This window comes from Bubalus bubalis, chromosome 5 (genome assembly GCF_019923935.1).
Source record: "Bubalus bubalis isolate 160015118507 breed Murrah chromosome 5, NDDB_SH_1, whole genome shotgun sequence".
NCBI classification, from domain to species: domain Eukaryota; kingdom Metazoa; phylum Chordata; class Mammalia; order Artiodactyla; family Bovidae; genus Bubalus; species Bubalus bubalis.
In genome coordinates, this window is record NC_059161.1 from 26,078,362 (window position 1) to 26,096,219 (window position 17,858).

At 41.3% G+C, this 17,858-nt stretch overlaps 1 protein-coding gene across 1 annotated transcript in view; it reads left to right on the forward strand.

The window, feature by feature from the left end:
- Window positions 1–13,273, forward strand: part of SLC9C2 (solute carrier family 9 member C2 (putative)) — a 93,752-nt gene extending 80,479 nt beyond the window's left edge. Inside the window, exons 22-26 of the mRNA XM_025285628.3 lie at window positions 868–1,035; window positions 3,715–3,846; window positions 10,580–10,765; window positions 11,603–11,687; window positions 13,105–13,273. Coding sequence (XP_025141413.3) covers window positions 868–1,035; window positions 3,715–3,846; window positions 10,580–10,765; window positions 11,603–11,687; window positions 13,105–13,229 — 696 coding nt within the window. The 3' untranslated portion in view covers window positions 13,230–13,273. The remainder of the gene's footprint in view (window positions 1–867; window positions 1,036–3,714; window positions 3,847–10,579; window positions 10,766–11,602; window positions 11,688–13,104) is intronic.
- Window positions 13,274–17,858: the final 4,585 nt, after the last annotated feature.

Sequence of the window (17,858 nt, forward strand, 5' to 3'; positions counted from 1 at the left end):
GTTGGTGATGGACAGGGAGGCCTGGCATGCTGTGATTCATGGGGTCACAAAGAGTTGGACACGACTGAGCGACTGAACTGAACTGAAAAATTAAATTAAAAAATGTCAGAGTTCTTTGGAAGCATGAGTGACTCTACAAGTTTGAATGATGGAACTCACTAGGAGAGGGTACAACTTTCACAGCAATTCCTTCAGTGACTTTTTTCCATTTCTTGTGTCTTGGGCAATAGCCTTCCTCTTTGGCACTTACAACTAAACTTTCTGGAAAGTTCTGTCATCCTTCTGGTTAATTCTTGCATCTTCCTCCTGAAATCTGATGACTTTCTTTTACCCCCACCCATGCCTATCAGTTCTTTTCCTGAAGTAACTCAACTATCCTGTGTTAATCCTAAAACCTTTTTCTGCTAATGTCTCATGGTAATTACCCTTAAGCATCTTAAGGGAGGCAAGATTTCTGCTGATATTATGACTTGGCTTGGGGGCATATTCGTTCATGAAATCTGGTTTATGCATCTATACCATCAAAAATTTTTTCCACCTGAGGCACTAGCCCATTATGCTAAGAATATCTAATAGACTTAGAGGGGGTACTTGCATTTAGTGACTACTTTTGGTGGAATTTTTATATAAGGCAGGTAAATAGGGGTCATCTGTAAAGCTAAAGATTAGAAACAGTCTCAGCTTGGAGAGTTGAAATGTGAAAGAAATGATTTTTGGAAGCCCAATTCCTCCTTCCCATCTGAAGGGATTCATAAAGAATCTTTTCCTTTTATTGTAATAATTGCAAGAAACACTGGGAGCTCCTTAGGTTTGGTCAAGGGCTCTTAATTTTGTATTTCCCTTTGCTCAATTATTTCCCCATTGCAGTTGGAGAGTTCGCCTCCTACTTTTGGAATAGACAGGAGCCTAAGGCCTGACAGAGAGTCCACAACTAGGTTTACAGAGTACTGTACCAGTGGAGACATAATTGGAGAATTGAGCTGTCTACTTAAGCGTGAAATTGAATATACTGCCATCTGTGAAACTATTTTGCAGGTAAGCACCTGGATGTGTCTGTATTGTGCGTGTTAATTCTTCCTCAAGTTAGTAAGGAGTAGCAGCACTTTTTTTTTGTTTTGGTTCTATTATCTTAGTCAACCCAACCAGCTATTGTAAAGCAGTCTAGCTGAGACAGGCCAATTTGATGTCTCACATCCACTATGGTGTCTGAAGGGAGATTTTTTTTTTAAACAGTTAAATTTATTTATTTTTAATTGAAGGATAATTGCTTTACACTATTGTGTTGGTTTCTGCCAAACGTCAACATGAATCAGCCATAGGTATACCTATGTCCCCTCCCTCTTGAAGGGAGGCAGATGTTTTAACCAAAGAGTCTTTGTCACTTTTTTTAATTAGAAGAGAAAATATCTAACTTCTGATGTTATAAAGATAAGGAAAACACATAGATAAGATGCCTGGCATGTTTAGGTGCTCCATAAATGGCTACCATTATGGGAGTAGTGTTTTTAAAGAATACTTGTGTTTCACATCTCTTTCTTCCATTTTTCACTTGCTAAGTAAGAATTTTATTTAACAAAGAAGTGATCTGATAGTGGGCTAGCTGTGGGCAATTCAAATAGAATTTAGTGAAAGTTCCTACTTACAAAGAAATCTCAAGCTTTGGGGACTGTTAGATGCAATGGAGCAAGGAGCAGAGTCTTAGGAGTCTGACAGACAGAAAGGAATGTTGCTTTATCAGTTTCATACCATTTCACTTTTGGAAGAGAAGAGAAAGCATGAATGTATTCACAAGGCTGAACTGAATTCACTGAAGTTCAGGGAGCTTGAATTCTGAGAGTTATCTTCTTTGTTTGGATTGGCACTTTGCTCTGAAAGCAAATACTATGAATGAGTCCACGTTACCTACTGTGGCAATAAAAATAAATAAGTTTATGTGGCTTAGTTCCATAATCTTGGGCTCATGATTATCCTCAGTTCAGTTCATTTCATTTCAGTCGCTCAGTCGTGTCCGACTCCTTGCAACCCCATGAACGGCAGCACGCCAGGCCTCCTTGTCCATCACCAAACCCATGTCCATTGTGTCGGTGATGCCATCCAACAATCTCATCCTTTGTCACCCCCTTCTTCTCCCACCTTCAATCTTTCTCAGCATCGGGGTCTTTTCAAATGAGCCAGCTCTCCGCATCAGGTGGCCAAAGTATTGGAGTTTCAGCTTCAACATCAGTCCCTCCAATGAACACCCAGGATTGATCTCCTTTAGGATGGACTGGTTGGATCTCCTTGCAGTCCAAGGGACTCTCAAGAGTCTTTTCCAACACCACAGTTCAAAAGCATCAATTTTTCGGTGCCCAGCTTTCTTTATAGTCCAGCTCTCACATCCATACATGACTACTGGAAAAACCATAGCCTTGACTAGATGGACCTTTGTTGGCAAAGTAATGTCTCTGCTTTTTAATATGCTGTCTAGGTTGGTCATAACTTTCCTTCCAAGGAGCAAGTGTCTTTTAATTTCATGGCTGCAACCACCATCTGCAGTGATTTTGGAGCCCCCCAAAATAAAGTCTGACACTGTTTCCACTGTTTCCCCATCTATTTGCCATGAAGTGATGGGACCAGATGCCATGATCTTAGTTTTCTGAATGTTGAGCTTTAAGCCAAGTTTTTCACTCTCCTCTTTCACTTTCATCAAGAGGCTTTTTAGTTCCTCTTCACTTTCTGCCATAAGGGTGGTGTCATCTGCATATCTGAGGTTATTGATATTTCTCCCAGCAATCTTGATTCCAGCTTCTGCTTCCTCCAGCTCAGCGTTTCTCATGATGTACTCTGCATATAAGTTAAATAAGCAGGGTGACAATATACAGCTTTGATATACTCCTTTTCCTATTTGGAACCAGTCTGTTGTTCCATGTCCAGTTCTAACTGTTGCTTCCTGACCTGCATATAGGTTTCTCAAGAGGCAAGTCAGGTGGTCTGGTATTCCCATCTCTTTCAGAATTTTCCATAGTTTATTGTGATCCACACAGTCAAAGTCTTTGGTACAGTCAATAAAGCAGAAATAGATGTTTTTCTGGAACTCTCTTACTTTTTCAATGATCCAGCAAATGTTGGCAATTTGATCTCTGGTTCTTCTGCCTTTTCTAAAACCAGCTTGAACATCTGGAAGTTCATGATTATCCTAGCTATTGATTAATATGAAATTTTCTGGACTAGTATTAAGTCTATAGCTTTAATTGGACTGTACATTTTATCATCTTATACTTAAATAGCAGAGTATCATAATTAATATACTAGAGTTGATAGTTTTTCTAGGAGTTTAGCTGAAGATGAAACCTACAGGCTTTTTAAAAATTTTCAGCTGTGCTAGGTCTTCATTGCTGCTGAGGGCTTTCTCTAATTGTGGGGAGTGGGAGCTACTTTTCTTTGCGGTGCATAGGCTTCTCATTGCTGTGGCTTCTCTTACTGCAGAGCATAGGTTCTAGGCACAAGAGCTTCAGTGGTTGCAGCGTGCAGTCTCAGTAGTTGTGGTTCATGGGCTTAGTTGCTCTGAGGTACATGGAATCTTCCTGGACCAGGGGTTGAACCTGTGTCCCCTGCATTGACAGGTGAATTCTCATCCACTGTACCACCAGGGAAGTCCTACAGGCATTTGTTTTTCTAATAATTTAATAATTTATTTTCAAGTCAAGCATACTGTTTGATGCCTTGTCATTTCAGGTCTGCTTTATCTCCCTGGAGGATTTATATGAAGGCTTTGATTTCTTCTGGCCATCCCTGGAATATAAAATATGGCTGAAGCTTGCTCTCAGTATTGCCTATCAGTATTTTGAATCAAGTCTTGTTGATGAGGTAAGTTTCATGATTAAAATATGAATTAAGTTTTATTTCCTGTTTTTTTTTACAAAATAAATTTCATATTTTGGAAACAGAGAAAAGAAGGTATGTTTAATCTTTCAAAGTAAGATTTCAGAATCTTTACCACTCTGTTAGTCTGAGTTCCTATAGGTCATCGGTCCCCTTGTGACAGCTGATTTTTCCCAGGCTACCTCAGTCATCCCTTAAAAATAAGAGAGTAAGCAAATCTTAAATAGGTAGATTCCCCAAGAATCAAGCATAGCATTAATTAGTGAGTTACTGAGCACAAGTTTGGTGTTTATTAGTCTATTCTATCTACCTATCTACCTATGTTATTATAAATTATTTGCCTTTTCAAATTTTTATTGAGTTTACCAAGCCTCATCTATGAACTTTCTCTTGAAAAAGTAGCGGTTCAGGTCTATTCTTGGACTGGTACAATTTACAACCTATATTTGCTTTCCATTTAGTAATTTTTTGAGCCCCTACCATGAGTCAGGAACTGGGGAAATGACAAACCTGAAGTTTAAGAACATTCATTGAATTGTGATACTGAATATAAATATTGGGTTAAAAATGAGCAAATATCAAGAGAATTAGAAGACAAACCACAGACTGGGAGAAAATATTTGCAATAGACATATCAGATAAATAACTATTATCCAAAATATACAAGGAGCTTTAAAACTCAACAGTAGGGAAAAAACCCAGCCTGATTAAAAAATGGGCCAAAGCTGATAATAGATAACTTCACCAGAGAAGATATATGAATAGCAAATAAATACAGGAAAAGATACTCCACATCATATGTCATCAGTTCATTTCAGTTCAGTTCAGTCACTCAGTTGTGTCCGACCCTTTGTGACCCCTGACAGGCACGCCAGGCCTCCCTGTCCATCACCAACTCCTGGAGTTCACCCAAACTCACGTGCATCGAGTCGGTGATGCCATCCAGCCATCTCATCCTCTGTCATCACCTTCTCCTTCTGCCCCCAATCCCTCCCAGCATCAGAGTCTTTTCAAATGAGTCAACTCTTTGCATGAAGTGGCCAAAGTATTGGAGTTTCAGCTTCAGCATCAGTCCTTCCAATGAACACCCAGAACTGGTCTCCTTTAGGATGGACTGGTTGGATCTCCTTGCAGTCCAAGGGACTCTCAAGAGTCTTCTCCAACACCACAGTTCAAAAGTATCAATTCTTTGGTGCTCAGCTTTCTTCACAGTCCAACTCTCACATCCATACATGACCACTGGAAAAAACATCTCTGCTTTTGAATATGCTGTCTAGGTTGGTCATAACTTTCCTTCCAAGGAATAAGCGTCTTTTAATTTCATGGCTGCAGTCACCATCTGCAATGATTTTGGAGCCCAAAAAAATAAAGTCTGACACTGTTTCCACTGTTTCCCCATCTATTTGCCATGAAGCGAGATGGGAATACCAGACCACCTGACCGGCCTCCTGAGAAATTTGTATGCAGGTCAAGAAGCAACAGTTAGAACTGCACATGGAACAACAGACTGGTTCCAAATAGGAAAAGGAGTACGTTAAGGCTGTATATTGTCACCCTGCTTATTTAACTTATATGCAGAGTACATCATGAGAAACGCTGGGCTGGAAGAAACACAAGCTGGAATCAAGATTGCCGGGAGAAATATCAATAACCTTAGATATGCAGATGACACCACCCTTATGGCAGAAAGTGAAGAGGAACTAAAAAGCCTCTTGATGAAAGTGAAAGTGGAGAGTGAAAAAGTTGGCTTAAAACTCAACATTCAGAAAACGAAGATCATGGCATCCGGTCCCATCACTTCATGGCAAATAGATGGGGAAACAGTGGAAACAGAGTCAGACTTTATTTTTTGGGGCTCCAAAATCACTGCAGATGGTGACTGCAGCTATGAAATTAAAAGATGCTTACTCCTTGGAAGGAAAGTTATGACCAACCTAGACAGCATATTCAAAAGCAGACATTACTTTGCCAACAAAGGTCCGTTTAGTCAAGGCTATGGTTTTTCCAGTAGTCATGTATGGATGTGAGAGTTGGACTGTGAAGAAGGCTGAGTGCTGAAGAATTGATGCTTTTGAACTGTGGTGTTGGAGAAGACTCTTGAGAGTCCCTTGGACTGCAAGGAGATCCAACCAGTCCATTCTGAAGGAGATCAGCCCTAGGATTTCTTTGGAAGGAATGATGCTAAAGCTGAAACTCTAGTACTTTGGCCACCTCATGCGAAGAGTTGACTCATTGGAAAAGACTCTGATGTTGGGAGGGATTGGGGGCAGGAGGAGAAGGGGACGACAGAGAATGAGATGGTTGGATGGCATCTTTGACTCGATGGACGTGAGTCTGAGTGAACTCCAGGAGTTGGTGATGGACAGGGAGGCCTGGCGTGCTGCGATTCATGGGGTTGTAAAGAGTCGGACATGACTGAGCGACTGAACTGAACTGAACTGATGGGACCGGATGCCATGATCTTAGTTTTCTGAATGTTGAGCTTTAAGCCAAGTTTTTCACTCTCCTCTTTCACTTTCATCAAGAGGCTTTTTAGTTCCTCTTCAGTTTCTGCAATAAGGGTGGTGTCATCTGCATATCTGAGGTTATTGATATTTGTCCCAGCAATATTGATTCCAGCTTATGCTTCTTCCAGCCCAGTGTTTCTCATGATATACTCTGTGTATAAGTTAAATAAGCAGGGTGACAATATACAGCCTTGACATACTCCTTTTCCTATTTGGAACCAGTCTGTTGTTCCATGTGCAGTTCTAACTGTTGCTTCCTGACCTGCGTATAGGTTTCTCAAGAGAACAGTATGTCATCAGGGAAATGCAAATTAAAACAATGTGATACCATTGTTGTTGTTGTTGTTGTTGTTGTTGTTGTTCAGTTGCCCAGTCACGTTTGACTGTGACCCCAGGTACTGACTACAGCTTGCCAGGCCTCCTTGTCTCTCACCATCTCCTGGAGTTTGCCCAAGTTCATGTTCATTGCATTGGTGATGCCATTCAGCCATCTCATCCTCTGACACCCTCTTCTCCTTCTGCCCTCAATCCTTCCCAGCATCAGGGACTTTTCCAACGAGTCATCTATTCACATCAGATGACCAAAATACTGGAGCTTCAGCTTCAGCATCAGTCCTTCCAGTTAATATTCAGGGTTGATCTCCCTTAAGATTGACTGGTTTTATCTCCTTGCTGTCCAAGGGACTTTCAGGAGTCCTCTCCAGCACCACAGTTCGAAGGCATCAGCTATTTAGCATTCTGCCTTCTTTATGGTCCAGCTCTCACAACTGTACGTGACCACTGAGAAGACAATAGCCTTGACTAAATGGACCTTTGTCGGCAGAGTAATGTCTCTGCTTTTCAACACATTGTCTAGGTTTTTCATTGCTTTCCTGCGAAGAAGCAATCGTCTTCTGATTTTATGACTGCAGTCACTGTCTGCAGTGATTTTGGAGCCCAAGAAGAGGAAATCTGTCCCTGCTTCCACCTTTTCCCCTTCTATTTGCCATGAAGCAATGGGGCTGGATGCCATGATCTTAGTTTTTTTTTTAATATTTAGTCTTAAGCCGGCCCTTTCACTCCCCTCCCTCACCCTCATCAAGAGGCTCTTTAGTTCCTCTTCTATTTCTGCCATTACAGTGGTATCCGCATATCTGAGGTTGTTGATGATTCTCCTGCCTATCTTGATTCCAGCTTGTAACTCATCCAGCCTGGCATTTCTCATGATGTGCTCAGCATATAGGTTAAGCAAATAGGGTGACAGCAGACAGCCCTGTTGTACTCCTTTCTCAATCTTGAACCAATCAGTTGTTCCATACTTCTATTGCTGCTTGACCCGCTTACAGGTTTCTCAGGAGACAGGTAAGATAATCTGGTATTCCCACCTCTTTAAGAGCTTTCCACAGCTTGTCATGGTCTACACTGTCAAAGGAAACAGAGAGAAATGTTTTTCTGAAATTCCTTTGCTTTCTCTATAACCAGCAAATGTTGGCAATTTGATCTCTAGTTCCTCTTCCTTTTCTAAACCCAGCTTGGACATCTGGAAGTTCTTGGTTCACATAAGGTTGAAGCTAACCTAACACGCAAGATTTTAAGCATGAACCTTACTGGGCTTCCCTTGTGGCTCAGCTGGTAAAGAATCCACCTGCAATGCGGGAGGCCTGGGTTCGATCCCTGGTTGGGAAGATTCCCTGGGTTGGGAAGATCCCCTGGAGAAGGGAAAGGCTACCCACTCCAGTATTATAGCCTGGAGAATTCCATGGACTGTATAGTCCATGGAGTCACAAAGAGTCAGACATGACTGAGTGACTTTCACTTTACTTACTAGCATGGGAGATGAGTGCAATTGTCCAATGGTTAGCACATTCTTTGGTACCCTTTTTGGGAATTGGGATGAATATTGACCTTTTCTAGTCTTCTGGCCATTGCTGGGTCTTCCAGATTTGCCAACATAATGAATGCAAAACCCTGATGGCATCATCCTTTAGGGATTTGAATAGTTCTGCTAGAATTTCATCTCATCCACTAGCTTTATTAACAGCAATGCTTCTTAAGGCCCACTTGACGTCACGCTCCAGAACGTCTGGATCTGGGTGACTAAACACACCATTATAGTAATCTGGTTCATTAAGATCTTTTTTATATAGTTATTCTGTGTATTCTTTCCATTTCTTCTTGATCTCTTCTGCTTCTATAGATCTCTACCATTATTGTGCCCATCTTTGGGTGGAATGTTCCCTTGTTTCCAGTTTTTCTGAAGAGATCTCTAGTCTTTCCCCTTTTGTTGTTTTCTTCTATTATTAAGCATTGTTTATTAAAGAAGGCCTTCCTTGTCTCTTCTAGCTATTTTTTGGGACTCTGTGTTTATTGGATGTACTTTTCCCTCTCTCCCTTGCTTTTTGATTCTCTTCATTCTTCCACTATTTGTAAGGCCTCCTCAGATAACCACTTTGCCTTCTTGCTTTTTTTTTTCTTTGGGATGGTATTGTTTGCCGCCTCCTGTACAGTATTACGGATCTCTGTCAATAGTTCTTCAGACACCCTGTTAACTAGATCTAGTCCCTTGAATCTATTCATTACTATTGGTAATTCTCCTCTGCTCTTCCCCAGTAGCATATTGGATGCCTTCAGACCTGCAGGACTCATCTTTTGGTGTCAATATCTTTTTGACCATTTAAAGAATTAATGAGGTTCTCGTGGCAAGTACACTGGGGTGGTTTGCCATTCCCTTCTCTAGTGGATCACGTTTTGTCAGAACTCTCTGCTATGACCTGTCTGTCTAGGGTGGCCCTGCAGAGCATGGCTCATAGCTTCATTGCGTTATGCAAGCCCCTTTGCCAGAACAAGGCAGTGATCCATGAAGAAAGTGATACTGTTACACACCTATTAATTGGCCAGTGACAACACCACATGCTGGCAAGGGTGTGGAGCAACAAGAACTCTTCATTGCTGGTGAGAATGCGAAATGGTACACAGCTACTTTGGAAGAGAGTTTGGTGGTTTCTTACAAAACTAACATGCTGTTGCCATATGATCCAGCAAGCACTCTCTTTGATATTTAACCAAAGGAATTAAAAAACTATGTCCACACAAATACCTACACATGGATATTTTTTAAACAAATTGAAATATATTTGATTTATAATGTTTTGTTATTTTCATGTGTACAGCAATGTGATTCAGTTATATATATTATATTCTTTTTCATATTCTTTTTGCCTTATAGATTATTACAAAATATCAGTATAGTTCCCTGTGCTATATAGTACATACTGCTGCTACTGCTACAGCTAAGTCGCTTCAGTCGTGTCCGACTCTGTGCGACCCCAGAGACGGCAGCCCACCAGGCTCCCCCGTCCCTGGGATTCTCCAGGCAAGAACACTGGAATGGGTTGCCATTTCCTTCTCCAATGCAGGAAAGTGGAAAGTGAAAGTGAAGTCGCTCAGTCATGTCCGACTCTTAGCGACCCCACGGACTGCAGCCTACCAGGCTCCTCCGTCCATGGGATTTTCCAGGCAAGAGCACTGGAGTGGGTGCCATTGCCTTCTCCTATATAGTACATACTTGTTGGCTATCTATTTTATATATAGTAGTGTGTATGTGATTATCCCTCCCTGACTCTTTGGTAATCATAAGTTTGTATACAAGTTCATTTGTATCATTTTTTAAGATTCCACATAATAAATGATGCCACATGTTGTTTTTCAATGTCTGGCTTCTTTCACTTAGTATGATAATCTCTAGGTCCATTCATGTTGCTGCAAATGGCATCACTTCATTCTATGACTGAGTAATATTCTATTGTATATATGTACCACGTCTTCTTTATCCATTCCTCTGTTGTTGAACATTTAGGTTGTTTCCATGCCTTGGCTATTGTGAATAATGGTCCAGTGAACATTGGGATGCATGTTTCTTTTCTCTGGATATATGCCCTGGAGTGAGACTGTAGATCATACGGTAGTTTAATTTTTAATTTTTTGAGGAACTTCCTACTATTTCACATAGTGGCTGCACCAATTTACAGTCTACAAAAGATTCCCCCTTTTCTCTACATCCTTGCCAATACTTGTTACTTGTTGTCTTTTTGATGATAGCCATTCTGTTGAGCTGGTTTGCATTTCCCTGATGATTAACAATGTTGAACATCTTTTCATGTGGAATATGCCATCTTCTTGATATCATGTGTTATTTTCTATGATTTATAGAAAAAAATCTAATTTTATTGTAGGACCTAAAGTTTCAGAAGTGTGTGATGCTCAATCATGCATATGTGGAGACTTTATCAAGCTATAATGAAATGATTATTGATAACGTGAACATGAAATTTGTTATTCTTGTGTATGGCAGTGTTATTGATACCAAGACGGAGGTACCATATTTTGCACCTTGCATTTTACCTAAAACCTGTGAACAGGTAAGGAGGGTCATTTCTTAAGAGTCTTCTGCTTTTCATGGTGCCCCATAAGTGACTTTAAAAACTCAACTAACCACCTTAAAGAAATTTAGGTTTCTCTAAACCTAGAAAGACCCTATAGTTCTCACCTGCCCTTAACAGAACAGTCAAAATGTCCCCAGGGCTTGTGTGCTGTGTTGTGCAAGTTGTGCCCTGAATCAGAGTGTACCTGAGGGGCCAGTGGGGCAGGAATCTGCCTATTCTCTGCTTGCCAAGCTTAAAATGTGGTAATATCTAGAAATGATAGTTATATGTGACTTACATATGCTGCTTGCTTTCTGGGAGGGCAGATTTTGTGGCAGTTGGGCAAAAGCTCAGGGAAAAAGCTTATTTTTTTCCTGTCTGGGAAGGCTAGGGCCTGAGCCCTTGAATGTCAATGTCAGAATAAAAGTAACTCAGTGGATGCTGGGGATTCCATTTTCCAAATTGGTTACAAGTAAGGTATAGACATTTCCTTTCTGATATTTATAAAAATGCAAAAGATAATTTCCTGGTCCAAGACTTCTTAAAATTATTTTACATTTTTGATCACTTACTTTTTCCCGTATTAAGCCATGTAAGAATCCATTCATTCATCTGTTCTTCCATCCTTCCATCCATCCATCCACCCATCCCCCACCTATCCAAGACTCTTTGAAACAAGGTAAAAGAGGATTTGAAATGAAAAAGCTAGCGCTTAGGTTGGAGGTTAGTTCTATGTTTTGGCTTATTTTTTTATATTCTTTGGAAAGGCTAGGAGGCAGACAGTTTAGAGGTCAAAGAATGCTCTTTTGACTGATTTTGACTTTTCTCCTTTAGGTGCAGGGAACTTCAGATTTAAGCAAGCTGTTGGTTATCCAAGCACCTGCGCCTGACAAAAATGATGGCAATGCCAAGGTCATGGGTAAGGGGGTAGCTCTTTAGTGGTAGGCAAACCACTGAGAAAGAATTTTGATACGTGAGCTTCATTGTATTCTAAAAAATGATTTGAGGGCGCTATGTGCGTTTGTCATCTGTCTCCATTCTTGGGCCCACCCTGGCTGCCACACTGCTTCTGGGAGGTCACATTTCAGAGACTTTCACACACTGAAGTCCAGGTGGCTCTGATTCTCTTGTGTGTCTCCTTCCACAACCCTTTTGGGGGTAGCAGCTGCTACCTTTACTCTGATCCTATAGGCTGGAGCCCCGTAGTGCTGCTGGGAGACAAAGCAGGAGTGGGGGGTGGGGGAATAGACTCACACAGCAGGCCCAGGTGTGGGATCCGGTTTTCTCTCAGTGACCAAAGGGAATATAGAATCTAACCCATGCTCATGGAATAGTCCAAGCCACGGTCACAACCAAAACTCAAATGACTTGCTTTGAGGTGACTTTGATAGTCACTACTGAATTATTGTCACTAAGTGCATATGAGTGCCCATTTGCTTATATCATGGTGCTAAGCATACTGTAAAGAAGACTTTCTAGGAAGGCCTTGCTGCAGGGAAAATGCATTCAAGATCTTTCGTTCAGTGCTTAGCATCCTGCCTTACCAAGCCCAGGGTCACCATTTCCCCAGCTACTTCAGCTTGAAAACACAACCATCCTTGATTTGCTCCTCTAATTTAGCCTTCACAGTGTCTTTAGGTCTGCCACTCTGCTGCTTTCACAGCACTCCTGGGGCACAGGAGTATATGGCAAGGCTGGGAGCTCAGGGTCTAGTGTCAGCCCCCATAGGGCACCCCAAGGGCTATTGAGTTGGCGGAACTTTTAGAGTGAGGGAAATATATTACCTGCATTCCCCAGTGAGTCTGGGATGAAAGTCACAAGTGGCAGTCCCATGGACTTGATCCAGCCAGTACCTGTATTTGGCTTACATCTGTGTTTTCTTTTAAAATTGTCAAGTATAAACATCCAGAAATTTCACATTTAAAAAAATACAAATTTTGAGCTTTTCTTAAAAAAAAAATTGGAAAGTCTTTGAACACTCAGTCCTTTTATCTATGTGTGGCAACAACCAGATAGAGCTGAGCATCGCTGGCTCCTACACAGGAAGCAGATGCTCTGTGGTTTGCCACAGTCCACACCCTCCCTCTTGTGTTATATCCAAACCACTCGGTCTGTGTGACCTGCCTGTTCTCATTTGGATTTGCCAGCCCCTGTATTGGAATTTCGGGAGCCTAGTTCACAAATCTCCTTGAGGGAAAAATGTAAAAAGCCCATTTGAATGGGGAGACTTACAGGGAGGGAGTAAACTGAGATTTCAGAATATCCTCTTGCTACCAGTACTCTGAAATTCCTAATGTAATTTTTCTCTTTTATGCATTTATTTTGAATTGGCTCAGGCAACACTGGTCTTGGAATGACTAAGAGAAACTACCAGTGGAAGAAAAAAGATGAGGTAATTAACTTGACACTTTGGATTTTTCTTATTGTGACTATTCAACTACACAGTGAAAATAAATTGTGAAGTCAAGTAGCAACACGTAGGTGGCGAGAAAAGAAACTCTTAGTGGCAACGCTTTAATATGGGAAAATTGGGATTAGAGTTCACCTGAATTACTTAACAGTTAAAATTATAAAATATTTTTGAAAATCCTAATTTTGCCGTGATTCCCTCTCCCAATTTTTCCCCTCCTAATTCCCTTCCCTGTTATTTATTTACTTAAAAAAAAGTTAATTCTGGCTGCACTGGATCTTCATTGCTGTCCGTGGGCTTTCTCGAGTTCTGGCAAGCAGGGACTGCTGTCATTGTGGTGTGCGGGCTTCTCACTGCAGTGGCTTCTCTTGTTGCAGAGCACAGGCTCTAGGCATGCAGGCTTCAATAGCTGCAGCTCCTGCGCTCTAGAACGCAGGCTCACGTAGTTGTGGCACACAGGCTTAGTTGTCCCTCGGCATGTGGAATCTTCCCAAACCCAGGGATCACTGGCAGGCAAATTCTTAACCACCGGGGAAGTCCTCCCCTGATATTTAGTTCAAAAGTAGGGATCAGGGATCTGGGATCAGGGATGGGGAGGCCCATCCGTCATGCATACAGTGAGACACTAGCATTTAATTATGGATGTTTCTCTTTGGAGTGTGTATTCCCATGGATCTGTAGGTCTCTGGTGTGGGTGTGTAGAGCACAGGTTGATCATGGGCATTTTCCTAGGGTTTCAATTTTATTTGACAATCTTTCAAAGGGAGACATTAACTCATTTTACTATTAGGTTATTTAAAATGTATATTGAAATAAACATACTATGGAGTAGGATGACAAATTTGCATGAATTTAAGATAAAACAAGAGGCCTCAAAATATTTTATTAGGGAGAGTCACTTAGGTGTTGCCCTGATGACATTTTTTCCTAGTTTCCTCATCAATCAGAACTAATTTAGAAAAGTCTGAGAAGTGCTGGAAACTGTGCCTAGAGTTAGGGAGGGAGAGGGCTGGTCACACCGGGCAAGGACAATATGGAGGCAAGTCTGGTGGGGAGCAGGGTAGCCTGCAAAGCTTGTTACTCAAGGGATCCCTGTGAGGGCCCCTAAGAGAGTTCACCTGGGCCAGAGCCCACTGCTGAGCGGAGTGGATTGGAGAAGACAGCTATGACAGAGCAACGGGACGGTGGGCAGACGCAGGAGTGGGCCATGTAGCAACAGCGGTGCCAAGAATGGGCTTCAGGAGCCTTCAGCACCCTCCCTCCCCAGTTGCCAAGTCACTCCAAAAACATGTCTTCTATGAAAAAAGGATGTGCTGTGGAAATGCAGCTTCGTAAGTCCCTTGACCATCACACCCCCGACCAGATCACCACCCTAAGAAACTTTTAATAGAAATTCTGGGCCTATGACTATCATTTATGACAATCAGGGCGGTCTGCAGTGTCTGTTGGGGAAAGGAAAGTTGCATTGACCAAACTGGTGGTTATTGGTTCCTCTAAACAAAGCCATTGAATTCCTTGTAGGCAGTCTTCCTAGGTCATCCTCTCGTCTTTCTTAAAGGGATCTATTTCACAAATGTGACACCTCATTAGGCATCTAGCGATTTGGCTTGTCCCTTGCCAGTCTCTTCCAGGTCCCCTTATTTAAAAAATCCTCATTACAATTTAGGAGAAAAGTTTCCAGTTTACCTTGCAATCAGTCACAAAGTTAACAGGAATTCAGCTCTCCTCACATTTCTCTTTAAGTGAACTTTGATACACTACTCTAACTAAGTGAATGTATCTCTTTACAAGATAATGCTTGTTGGGATAGCGATGCACACCTACTTAATTACTTAAAGTCTTTAATATGTAAGCTCTTCTAAAGAGAGTGTTCCAGATAATTAAATGGAAACTTTTGCTCTTACTGTTTTTCTTTTTTTCTGAAATGCTCATAGTCTCATATTTTACTTTTGACTTTCTTTTATAGTTGGAAACTGGATCCCATTTTAGAAAAGGACTTTAATGGCGCTTACGTGATATGTGGAGTCACTTTAGAGACCAAGCTAATATCCTGACTCAAGTGCTGAAACATTACCTGGCAAGTTTACTCACACACTGCTAAAACAATTTACCTCTGCGTTTATTTTACAAACAATTTTGATGGACTGCTGCAAAAGCTCTAATTTTAAGTAGCTGCATTTATACTTGAGATGTTCAAAATCCTTCAGATACCTTAAACTTACGGTTTAGCAAATGAAATCCTGCATCCAGCTGAGAGCAACCTATGATAGAGTAGAAGTTATCAAAAGCATTGTACAATTAACCCACTACTATCTAAAGCGTAAGAACTATAATTTTGACTTGTGTTATTACTACAACTAGTGCCTCCCTAACATTTTACAGAGTAAAATCTAGTAAATCCTCAATCTAGTAAATACTGAAAAATGGAACCACGTTCCATAATCTTAGTTATTAAAAGCAGTTTAGGAGAAATTAACAATCTTACATTGCATAGTACTATTTAATATCACTTTTCATTTTACTTTAAAAAGTCAAATAAAATTGAATTTTATGATGTTTAATATTTAGGGTCCATTATTCCTTTTCATTTCAACAAGATTTTAAAAGAATACACGATTCTCTACTCCACGGAAAACCATAATAGAAGAAAGAATAGAAGAAAACACAAGAGAAAAAGTCAAGCCCCTCCAGATACTTAGAACAGGGCAGTATTTCTCAGAGTGGCTCGTGGAGCACTTAGGTGTCAACAAACATTAGGTGCAGCCACACCGAACAGCAGTCCTGCAGCCGGGACTGTCTGCTGTCTAAGGAAGTTATCACAGACCCGGTTTCCTTTCAGATTCCCTGTATTTCATCCTTGGCCTGTGACTTTAATCCTCAGGGTGGCAAAATGACATCTGTAACTCAGTCATCCCATTTGCTTTTCAGTGAGGCAAGGCACTTTCAGGAAGAGACCCCGCCACAGGCCAACACTGTCACATGACCACACCCACCTAGCATCTTAGGATGAATTTTAACTGGCACCTCAACTTGCCACCCTTAATACAATCTGGGTATTTTTCATGAAGAATAAGGGGAGATGGCTATGGTGAACTGCAGCGTCTGCTGTATACTGCATCACGATCACCTGGGTTGTGACAGATGAAGAACTTCTGGCCACTTGTGGAACCCATGTCTGGGGGAAGGGCCCTGGCTGGCTTATTTTAACACACTCCTCATGTGGTTTAATGCATATTGAAGCTTGAGTTCCACAAGATAGGGGGTAAAGAAGTAGCAAAAAAACAGACGTCTGCTCTACAATCTTATGAGGCACATTATCATGTTATTTGAAATAACTAGAGAACACTTAATTCTATGTGTATCAGTTAGGAAGCTTTTGTCCTCGTACCAGAAAACCCAACTCAAAAATGCTTAAACACTAAGGTGATTTATTTTTATTACTTAAAAAAATTTTACTTATTTTTGTCTGTGCTGAGTCTTCATTGTGCGCAGGCTTTTCTCTAGTTGCGGAGAGTGGGGACTGCTCTCTAGTTGCGGCGTGTGGGCTTCTCACTGTGGTGGCTTCTCTTCTGGAGCCCAGGCTTCAGTTGCTGCGGCAACAACGTGGGCTCAGTAGTTGCAGCTCCTGGGCTCTGGAGCACAGGCTCAATAGTTGTGGCACACGGGCTTAGTTGCTCTGTGGCACGCGGGATCTTCCCGAATCAGGGATCAAACGAGTGTCTTCCGCATTGGCAGACAAAATTCTTTACCACTGAGCCACCAAGGAAATCTGGTAATTTATTATTTTGTGTTATAGTAGTCCAGAGGTAGGATGGGTTCACACTTGTTAGACCCAGTGAAGATCATGAAAGGTCAGATGTTTTCCTTTCTCTCAACTTGGCTGTTGACCTTTACAGCCTCATTCTATGGCTAGATCCCTGCTCCCAGGTTGTAAGTTAGCTGCAGCAGCAGTGTCTCATGTTTTTTTGTTTATATTCAGTGTGTGTGAGAAAAACGGCTTCTAGTTGCTCTTGTTTGAGAAAGAATTCTTGTAGAAACTCATGATCCTCTGTGTCTCAGTGCTCATTGCTGAACCAATCACTGACAAAGTGGCAATGCCTTTTTAACTAGTTAACGTATCCTTTAAGTTTGAATCAAAGTTGTATTTCCTCAATTTGCATTGCCCAAAGCGGTGGAGGTCAAATCCAGTAAACACGGTGCCAGTTCACTGCATCCAAGTGCCAGATCTTGATATGCCCCTTTAGACCCAGCCATTCTAGCTCCTTACCCCTTCCTGAGCCTCTTAATGAGGATTCTTACCCTCAGGGGAATGGTTGGAGGTAAGGTCAGACTTTTGGCAAGACCACCCAGGAACCTCAAGTCACTCTGCCAATCTTAGATGGCTATCTCTTCTAGCCAAAGCATTTGCTGATTCTTTGAGAAGGCACCCAGTAGACTGCCTCTTAAATTCTTAAGCTTCTCTCATAGCCACAACAGCCATATAATTCATTTTCACTTAATAAATTATTGGACTTATTAAATCTATTCTCCCTATAAAGTTGAGAGCAACAATTCTGGAAAGGGGAATTCTCCTATCCATGCCAAGTTAAAAAAAAAAAAAAAAAAAAGGACTTATAATCACTGCTACCCCCTCAACATACATTCATTATGTAACATTTTACATTTGGAGAATACTCTCAC